General features: G+C 37.3%; 1 protein-coding gene across 1 annotated transcript; it reads right to left on the bottom strand.

Moving 5' to 3' along the window:
• Positions 1 to 1,934: 1,934 nt before the first annotated feature.
• LOC131241255 (peroxynitrite isomerase Rv2717c) lies at positions 1,935 to 8,913 on the bottom strand. The gene is made up of 4 exons (XM_058240012.1): positions 8,608 to 8,913; positions 5,462 to 5,602; positions 4,070 to 4,138; positions 1,935 to 2,208 (listed from the first exon to the last, which is right to left on the bottom strand). The coding sequence occupies exons 1-4, from the start codon at positions 8,752 to 8,754 to the stop codon at positions 2,089 to 2,091; spliced, it is 477 nt and encodes a 158-aa protein (XP_058095995.1). The 5' UTR covers positions 8,755 to 8,913; the 3' UTR covers positions 1,935 to 2,088.
• Between the last annotated feature and the right edge of the window lie 1,785 nt (positions 8,914 to 10,698).

Below are 10,698 nucleotides of genomic sequence, written 5' to 3'. Positions count from 1 at the left end.
AAACAATAACAATAATCATCATCATCATAATAATAATAATAATAATAAAATATTATTATTGTTATTATTATTAATATCCGAAATCTTTTTCACAACAGGACACCTTTTTCAATGATCTTCCAAACATGCTTGGACATGAAACTAAACCTGGTATAACACCAGGCTGCAACAAAGTTCCCTTTTGTGGCTAGAAGACAGAAAAATGGACAGGAAGATGCTTCTTGCCCTGGTGCACCAAAAAGGAAGAACCCAAAGCGCCCTCTCACTTGTTTTTTTTTTTTTTTCCTTTGTTTTTTATCTGAAAACAACCCTAATTTGAACCTAATTCTCAAATGGTTGGACCAGAGTCAGCAAAACACCATAGGGGGGAAAAAGTTACAGGGAAGTTTTATGTTTAATCAGATTTTGATAAATAACATGCTTGAAGTTTCAGTCAAAGAAATGGAAACGCCAAGAGAACCAGAGAATGAAAAGTTCAGATTAAATATGGTTTGGACTTAAAAAATGGCTATATCTGTGCATATGCATGCGCATGCCGTTGTTTATTGTACACAAATAAGATTAAAATACAAAACTTCAATTAAAATTTATAGAGTTTTTTGTGCATAAGCAATAATGTGCATCATGGATTAATATCATTCTTTGCCTCTCTGAAATCCATCATTTTCAAATAATAATTGAGTAAACGATGTCTGTACTAAAATTTTCACTTTCTACTCAATTCTATCATTTGATGTCGGCCAACAATCTTTGTTTTCTAAATCACCCTCAAAAGATTTTTTTTCCTTTGAATAAAACATGATTTTCTAACAAAATGTGTTTAATTCAATTGCCAAAAAATTTATTTTATTATTGTTGCATATCTTTTGAAACATACAGAATTTTCATTGTTGAAATGGTTGTCCAATTTTTGCTTTCGAAAAATACAGAGTTTAAAATGTAGTATCGCTAACCATGGGTTGGACTCAATGGTGAAACAGGCCAACAATTTGTATGTTCAAAACTTTTGAATAGTGGCTCCGTTTGGTTGTAGAAGAATTCATTCCCTAATTTTTATGTTTCCTTGGGAATGTTAGTGTTGACTTAGTATTTCTTAGAAAGAACTAAATTTTGTTAGGTTGATATACCGGATTTCTTGAGAAAAGTTGGAAAAAATCTAGAACTCTGTTTTAATTCCCCAACACCCCCTATTTCCTTTAAAAAGAATACTTGCTTAGCTTTTCATGGATACCTTGCTCCAAAAATTAACATGGTTCATGAATCAGGAAGGCCAGTGTTATAAATAAATGGACAGGTTAAATAAGTTCTAATAACAGTTCATTTGTGATGTGCAACGTTGCCCACCTGGTGAGTTGATGAGCATAATTTTTGAGCCAGGATCTACAAGGTGGTCCTACCTGATGGATGGTCTAGACTCGCATGTGTCTGCAATCCTAGCATGTGTGTTGATCTATAGATGGGTTGGGTGATGATACTTGGAAAACATGGAGTAACATTGGTTGGATCGTTCACAGCTGCAATCTTCAATGATCAAGTACTAAAAACCACTGAAAGAAATGGGCCTCGTCACCCCTGTTGATCAGCAACAAAACCAATTCATATAGCCCATGAGACAGCGAATGCAAATTCTCCAAATTGAGGATTTTTCACAAAGAGGAGAATGGATGGTAGTGTTGCCATTCACCTTGCCTCCAACCTGTCCAGAAGGTGGGCCCCACCATCAAGATGTTCTGCCACAAAATCAGGCCACACCACTCATCGTGTTGACAAACAATGGACACCACTCATCATGTTGATAAGCAGATCAGCCTGATTTTTGCGCCAAGTGATCTTCAAGGTGGAGTTGATCTTTCCAACCACTTGGATATTGCACACTCATGACATGTCAGCCTTATGGGCAAGGTGAAAATTAAGGTGGTTTGAACACTCACGAATAAACCAAAGGCCAAAAGACACCCATTGCATTAATTCATGAGCCCTTTAAGGCATACATAGATGCCAAAACAGAGTATCTACATTACCAGCAGCTGCTCTCATTGTAGATGTTAGAGACACTGAATTATCATTTTTTGTCTCAAAACAAATGCATCAAAGCTTCTTGAGTAGTGCTTTTAGATGTGGTTGAAGATCATGCAAATGTGTAGCCATCTGAACCACATAAGATAATTCACCGTTGACAACCTCGAATACCCGAGTTATCTCCTTCACCTGCCAAAGGAAAAAAGGACTGCTTACTACGAAATATGGCCTCAATCTTTTAAAAACTTGATTGGTTTTTATTTCAATTCATTCAATATAAAAGAGCATGCATGGTGTGAATATAGTAGAAAAGAGCTTGTTAGTAGCCATGACCATCTTTCAAAGAAATATTTTGGTAGGTAACTGTGAAGAGACTGAAAGTTTGGAAGCTCTTATTGATATCATAAATATATTTTAGCATTCTTTTATAAGTGTTGAAAGCATGGTTCTAAAATTTGGTGACATGACCGAAGACTCAAATGAGTCGGCTCAACTTGACAAGATCCCTCCCTCTGTTTTTAGGAACTGCACGGGCTCAAGTGGTCTGTTGTGAGTCATGTTGAGTCAACTCAAGTCTCATAAAGCATCAATTTTGCCATTGGCTTCGCTCGAAATCTGTTCTAGTTGAGTTGACTGAGCCTTGGGTCTTGTCACCAGGTTTTAGAACTATGCTTTCAACATTTAACTAATAAAACAATAGTGAAATATATGGACAATATCAAGAGCTTCCAAACTCACTCGCCCGTGCTGTTCTTAAAGACAAACAGACAGATAGACAGAGAGAGTGGGTGAAATCAGGTTCCAATGAGGAGATGCATCTAACCAGCTCAACAAGATTGAGATAACATTATTAATTTATTTATAAAAATATTGAGTCGAGTCAAGTAAAGGCATCTAAGTCTATGAATTCACACATCCCGGATGGACATCATTTCAAGTGAAGTTTTTGGGTTTCTGAACAATGGTTGGAAGTACTTTACTGGGATTCATCCTTTTTCTTAGTTTTGATGATCTGGGGAAACCAAAAATTTCAAAGAATATTGTAAATGCATTCTTACGTTTAATCCAATTCTAATTCAAATATTTACTTTTGACATATTTAAACTTTAATGAATGCTTGATCTCCTCCTACTTTAGTTCCAATATTTCGAAGTTGACCCTCTCCATCAAAGTTTCATGTTGATGGTTTCATTAATATCAACAGCTGAAGACAGATGGGGCCAACGACAAAACTAGCTCTCAAAACCCATTTACATCCCCCATAGGCAAATGGGGACCCATATCGAAATAAGTTTCTACTTGACAAATGCCCGTGAAATTTTAGTCAAGGAACGAATTTGTTGTGAAAACAGAATTAATCTAGTCAGGAACAAAACTAAACCACTGGGACTCCAAGAATACAACTTCGAGAATTTGCTCAATGCAAGTTCAGGCACAGAAAGGAAACAAAGACGCAATGAAGATGAGCATAGACTCTCACTGCTCATCTGCGCGTAATTTGTTTCCTTACCACATAAAACTACACCTTTCCATGTACATAATACCCCTCATATGCAACTATGAGTACATTCATACATAGACATGTGGTGCACAATCATGCAATTAGACACAATCATTACCATAGTCTTTGCGTTCCAAACTGACAGTGATCAAAGCAATTACTTTTCAAAGAAAGAAAAAGAAAAGAAAATTTATAGGGATTTTCAAAAAGAAAACTTCAAAAATCCTGATTTTATGAGGGGGGGAAAAAAAGACTTAACTATTCTTACTTTGCAAAAGGATATCCTGACAGTACGGATGGAGAGCAAATTGAGCAAAATGCCCTTGGTTTGATTAAGAAAAGTGGACTTGAGCATTGTAGAGCCCATGTGGTGTGTGTATGACATAAAACTGATTTTTACATTTACTCCAATTAGATGGAATATAAGAGGCTTTTTGAAGAGAGTTGGCCAATATGATGAGAAGATCGAACAATAAGTTGTTTGTGGTGAATATTTGCAGACTTGAAAACAAACCATTACAAAATCTATATAGGCTCGATGTTAGTTACCTTCGATGCATTTCCTACAAGTTCACTTTGAAGCTTCACAATTTTATTTCCAGTATCATAGGTCCCCTTCTGCAAGTGATAATTACAACAATAGTAAAAGCACTGGAAAAATTGTTATCCAGGAATTACTACGGGAAAGAGTAAATAGGTTGCCTGCTGAACCATACAAAAGAATTTTATTGATTGAAAATTCATTTACTATTTAAATAACCGAAGAGTTATATATGGGGGTGCCCTGCTATAGTGAAAATTTCAGACGCAAGTAAATTGAAACAAAGGTATGAAATACTTCTTCATTGGATATCCCAAGAAGTCAAAGGGATATCAGATCTATGACCAAGTAGAACAAAGAACACTGATCAGCAGGGATGCTGTCTTCTTGGAAGAGGACTTTTATGCGAGAAAACAAGGGTAATCTTACAGTAGAACTAGCAAACTATACTATTATAAAAAGGTGAAAGTATATAACGATTAAGGTTGCATATACAACTACAAGAACTCATTGCATATATGGTTTCATAACAAGGTATTTTTCTCTGTTAGCATTACATATGCGCTTTGTCCATCTATAATCATTTTCGTAAGAATTTTATGGTTATTTTGGTAACTTTTCCTTTTATTCCACAGGCAACTTTGTTCTTTTATGTTACATGTTTATACTATGTATATCCATTCTTATATACTGAATATGTACTTAATTTTCTCAAAAATGGGAAGATCTTTTAGCACACATTAAATCAAGCCTTTATTCACCAGCAAAGCAACCAGACTTCATAAGATTTGGTCTAAATACTATATTTAAATTGTAACATTGTTAAATCACCCTTGCATGAACATGAAAATTTAAACCTTGTGATATGACCAAGAAATTACATTGCTGAGTCTATATACCCATTCAACAAAAGAGGACATCCATATAACCCTATAGTTTAAATGAGGTCACACCAAAAAATTCATTTTATTATCATCATCATCTAAACCTTATCCCAACTAATTGGTGTTGACTACCCGAATCTTGTTCCATCATTTCACACACAACAAAATTCATTTCATTTCCAAAATTAGCAGCATAAATCTCTAGTTTTCATCGATCGCTACACTTCCACTCGTTGAGTGTAATCAACCTATGTAATAGAGTATAGACAATTAGATATTGCTTGTTTGTAATCAACCTGTGTAATAGTATATTACATTGTGCCTATGGTTGTTTGGTCCTTTCATTGCCAGTCCCCAGCCAGATAAAGGAGGGTTGCATCAGGTTGCAAACCAGTGTCAAACTTATGCAATAACTTTCATTGCCAACCCCAATTAATTGGGATAAGGCTTACAAAATGATGATCATGATGAATCAGTTTCAACAAGTTTCCAAGTGCAAATCGATCATGCAAGTACCTGAACCTCCACAAGACCAGTGCTCTGAGCAATTACGACTTCAATTGATCCATCGGTTTTGGGTCGCCAATAACCACTTTCAGCATGCATAGGCTCTCCAGAAGCCAACTTCCACGTCTTCTGAGAATAGGCTATTACAGGCTGCCGGCAAAATAAATAAATAAATAAAAGAATAATCAAACCTAACAACATCATTTTACCATAATTACAACATTTTCTATCAAAATAACAATAAAATTGCATTTGCCACAACCGTAGTTTCATCAACATGTCGAGCACCAGGGACATGACCAACGGACAAGTGGATGAAGAAGTTCGATTACCATGTAGATATAGAAAAGGTTTGGGAATCTTTATAGTTTTTGCATGTCCCAACAACCATTTGAAGTCCATCCAGTTTCCTACTTTTGAAAGAATTATTAATATCCAGCAGATCATGCTTATAAGCTCAATAGCTAACTATGCAAGAACAACCCTAATCATAGAATGACTCGTCGTAAGGCAACATAGATCATTATCTATCAAAAAGGGATTAACATGTATTGTTGCTTAAGGGTGCATTTGGTTGCACCAAATATCATGAAATTTCTTGATATTCTGCACCAAATTAGGCTGATTAATCATGAATGACAATTGTCTAACCAAATGCAAACTAAACAATTTGCAATGAATTTTGATTTGGAGCACTCAAATCCGTCATCCATTCTGGATTTTATTTTTTATTTTTTTGGCTCTTATGATATTTCTTAATCCATAGCTGTTATTGACAATTGGTTTCTAAAATAAGTTCCTCGTGCATGATCTGCCAAGTATTCAAATGTTTTTTTATCAGGAAGTGACTGATAGAGGAGTTTGATGAAATGGAGTAAGAGAACAACAAATACATCTTGGGTACGCTTGGTCAATAGATGCAATCTTTTTTATGATCACTTCGGGATATGGAACATTGAAGCCATGTGCAAGTTAACAATGCAACAGAAATTCAAGCTTATGAAAGGATGGAGAGGACCTTGTAGATGACCCATGTCGCTATTGGCTATTTAGGGGCTGTTCCATTCACATTATTTTCACTGTACCTGTTTTCCGCCTTCCTTTTCTCATATTAATAACAAGCCATTGCATACAATAACTGAGAGAGGCTCATTTAAAAGCTACTAACATAATATTAATTGCTCCAAAATTCCTTGCTTGGCATTGAGAAGGCTCAAAATTCTTGTACTAGGCACTTTGTCTACATGTACAGAAATTTTATCGGGGGGTGAAGCAACATTCTAGAGTCGAGACTTCAGTATTGCCCTAGGTGGGCCTCAGGAAGTGAACTTGCTTACAAGGAAAGATTCATAAAGATCATGGGTATGAATAAAATGCTCCTAGAAAGTTGTATTTTGATTTCATAAAAAAAGCAAACAAGCAGCAATATTGTGACTTTCTAAATGAACAATGGAATTATACATAATCTTTGCAAGGACCAACTGCTGGACATGCTCACAATCTTTTATCTATAAAACATGAGCAAAAAAAAAGAAGGAAATTCAGCTTTTTATTAGACTTACATGATCCAACACGAATAAAATATGAAAATATATTGTTTGATATGTTGTAATTGTCAGTATTTGTACCTCACACATTTTACCCAAAGCGGTATTTTCATTGCAAGAATCATTTTATCTGTCTACGGGTAAATACGCCAAACTTAAAATGTGGGTGTATTCAAGGATTCTGAGCATCAATGAAATTTGAGTTCAACTAAAATTCTATTTGGGTGTGCCTTATATGTCTGTGCTGATTGAAACGGTCTACAAAGACTGTATCATTTGAATCATTTACCACCACAAGATTCCCAATTTCAACTTTAGAAAATAAAAATGATAATAGACTATTTCTAGTATCGTTGTCATCGGTGTAATCATCATCTAAGTATCATCAATTGGGGTCGGCTACACAAATCTTGTTCTGCCATTCCACTCTATTAAGGACCATATCCTTAGTTAAATCGTAGGTCATCAAATCTTTTCTAGTATTATGCGGGTGCGTTAGTTGCATCAAATATCACGAAATGTCATGATAATCAGTCTAATCCAGTGCTGAAAATCACGAATTTCAGATATTTGGTCCAACCAAACACACCCTACACCAGCAATGTTTTTTCTTCTTCTTTATTTCCGGATTTTCTTCACATAAGCTACAGCAAAGGCAGGTTAGACCAGGTTCCTCTGTTCTTAAACCAAAGACTGTCATCATAGGCTCATAGATTTGTAAATGGGGCATCTCTCTATAGGAATGATGAATGAGATAGACTCCAATGAAACTTCACCACCATTTCAAAATTGGTGGGGACGCGACCATCATATACATTGTATGGCAATGCAAACCATCCAAAACACTGATCCAATTGTGGATGGACCACAACCCAAAACTAACACCGAGCAAATGATAGTAACCATCTTATCTTGCCCGTTAACTTTATACTACTTGCTGTTTAACTTTTAACCATCCATTTGATAGCCACTAATTGGAAAGTTAGGCTTCTTGGATCCTTGTGATTTTCAAGCCATGCTTGATCCGCAATGTGCCCCATGATTTGGACAGTCTGGATGGTCTTACATGTGGGCCACATGTATGGTGAACTATCACTAGAGTCATCTCATAATGAGATGGACTCCCATGATAGTTTTCCACCATTGCAATGCATCCACCATGCCGATGGCATAGTCATAACTCATAAGGCAATCCAGCCTATCCAAATCATGGATAGAGCAGAATCCAAAAGTCATACTGAGCAGATGATAGTAACCATTTGATTTTTCCTGCTGAATTTGAATGGCTCACTTTTAACTTTCAACCATCCATTTGATAGCCACCAATCAGACGGTTTGGATCAGTCGATCAGTGTGAGGCCCACAATTTGGATGGCCTTGATGGCCATAAGTGTCTGTCACATGATTCATAATTTTGAAACCCCCCACAAATTGCTGTCCATAATGATGGGCCGTACGGTCTCAACCATCTCATCTATCCTGTTGAGTGTGTGGTGGTTTGGCTGATTCTGTCACTGTGATTTTCAGCCCAGGCTCCATCCACAATGGGCCACTCAAATTGGACGGTCTGGATTACCGCAAAACATGTATACCACGTGTACTACGTACCTTTCCGGAGTGGGAGAAGGTGAGTTCCTCGCCGTACTGGAAGGAGTTGATGGTGGGGTATCCGCCTTCACCTTGGCCTCTCCACTTTCCCAGCAAGTGGGCCAGAGGAACAATGGCCGGATGCATCGCGACTCCACCACCGTCCATTTCCCTCTTCTCCTCTTCTCCGCAATTTCTACGGGCTGTTACCTTTGTTTCTCCCTCTCTTTTATCGTCGACGACGGTTCCACTTCGTTCACCAAATGTGGGAATGAGTTTTTTACTACTGTATGCGTCACTTTTAAGCGGACGCGGATTCTCCCTGCGAAAGCCTTCCGCAGGAAGTTCCTGCGCAAGGATGCTGGGTGGGGCCCACCACTATGTTTTTGGGAAATATAATCCGTTCATCCGTTTGGCAAGCTCATTTTAGAAAATCGACCAAAAATGAGGTGGATCCAAAACTAAAGTAGGCCACACGGAGAGGAAAATTTGGGAAAAGAAATACCTACCATTGAAACCTTCCTAGGCTCTACCTTGATGTTTATATGCCATGCAAACTGTTTATAAGGTCATTAACTTAGGGATGAAGTGAAAATATAAAAAATTTAATCTTAAACAAAGCTTTTATGGTCATTAGAATATTTCAACGGTTCTCACTTACTCCCTACTGTTTCCTCTCGTGTTGCCCACTTAAGTTCTAGATCAACCTTATTTTTTTCCTACCGATCCTAAAATTATCTTGCAAAACGGATGAACAAAGTATATGTAACATGGTGGTAGCCCCACCCAGCATCCTTTCACGGGAACTTCCTGCGAGAGGCTTTTGCAGAAAATCCGCAAACCTTTTAAGCCACCCGGAAACGAGAAAATTCCTACTCTACTACCCATGTAAGGCCCATTCCCAAAAATAAGCCCACTTATTTTGAGCTCCCAAGAATAAGTCCCAACTATACGGCCCCATTTCTCAAGTCGAAAATGCCCCTGTTTTTTCAATTTTTTTATTTGTGATCGGAATCCCTTTGGCTACGGATTATTGACGTAGCGATAGCTGTAGCTATAACACGCCAATTGTAAAGGGGTGGACAACAAAATGGGGGTGGACTGGGTTTAGAGAACTTTTTTTTTTTTTTTTTTTTTTACAAGTAGAACTTTTTCTCTCCTACATTTTTTTCTCTAATACATATTTATATAAATAAGTATATATAAGCATACATTAAAAAAAATCTCTCTTTTTATTCATTTCTTTCTTTATTCATTTAATAAACATATCTCTTAAACCAGAATGAGTTACTTGACGTACCGTATAGGATTTTAGGGTAGGAGATGCTACTTTAGCTAACCAACCTACTTATTTTCCAAGATTCTATCAGGTCGATGGTCGAAATTTCATTTCATTCACTTCGTGGTCAATTTCAATCAGTTCGCGGTCAATTTCATTCATTTCATTTCACGGTCAATTCCCTTCACTTTCACGGTCAATTCGCTTCACTTCACAATCAATTCCATTCATTTCATGGTCAATTCACTTCACTTCACGGTCAATTTCATGCATTTCATGGTCAATTCCCTTCACTTCACGGTTATTTCCATGCATTTCATGGTCATTCCCGGCGATTCCGTGTTGATTCACGGTCATTTCCATGCATTTCACGGTCAATTCCCTTCACTTTACGGTCATTTCCATGCATTTCACGGCCAATTCGCTTCACTTCACGGTCATTTCCATGCATTTCATGGTCATTCCCAACGATTTCGTGTTGATTCATGGTCATTTCCATGCATTTTACGGTCAATTCCCTTCACTTCACGGTCATTTTCACACATTTCACGGTCAATTCGCTTCACTTCACGGTCATTTCCATGCATTTCACGGTCATTCCCGGCGATTCCGTGTTGATTCAAGGTCATTTCCACACATTTCACGGTCAATTCCCCACACTTCGCGGTCATTTCCACGTATTTCACAGTCATTTCCATGCATTTCACGGTCATTCCCGGCGATTCTGTGTTGATTCACGGTCATTTCCAAGCACTTCACGGTCAATTCCCTTCACTTCACGGTCATTTCCACGCATTTCACGGTCAATTTGCTTTGCTTCACTTCACGGTCAT

This window comes from Magnolia sinica, chromosome 1 (assembly GCF_029962835.1).
Source record: "Magnolia sinica isolate HGM2019 chromosome 1, MsV1, whole genome shotgun sequence".
NCBI lineage: Eukaryota > Viridiplantae > Streptophyta > Magnoliopsida > Magnoliales > Magnoliaceae > Magnolia > Magnolia sinica.
Note: the sequence above shows the minus strand (reverse complement) of the source record. Positions and strands in the feature narration are given on the sequence as shown.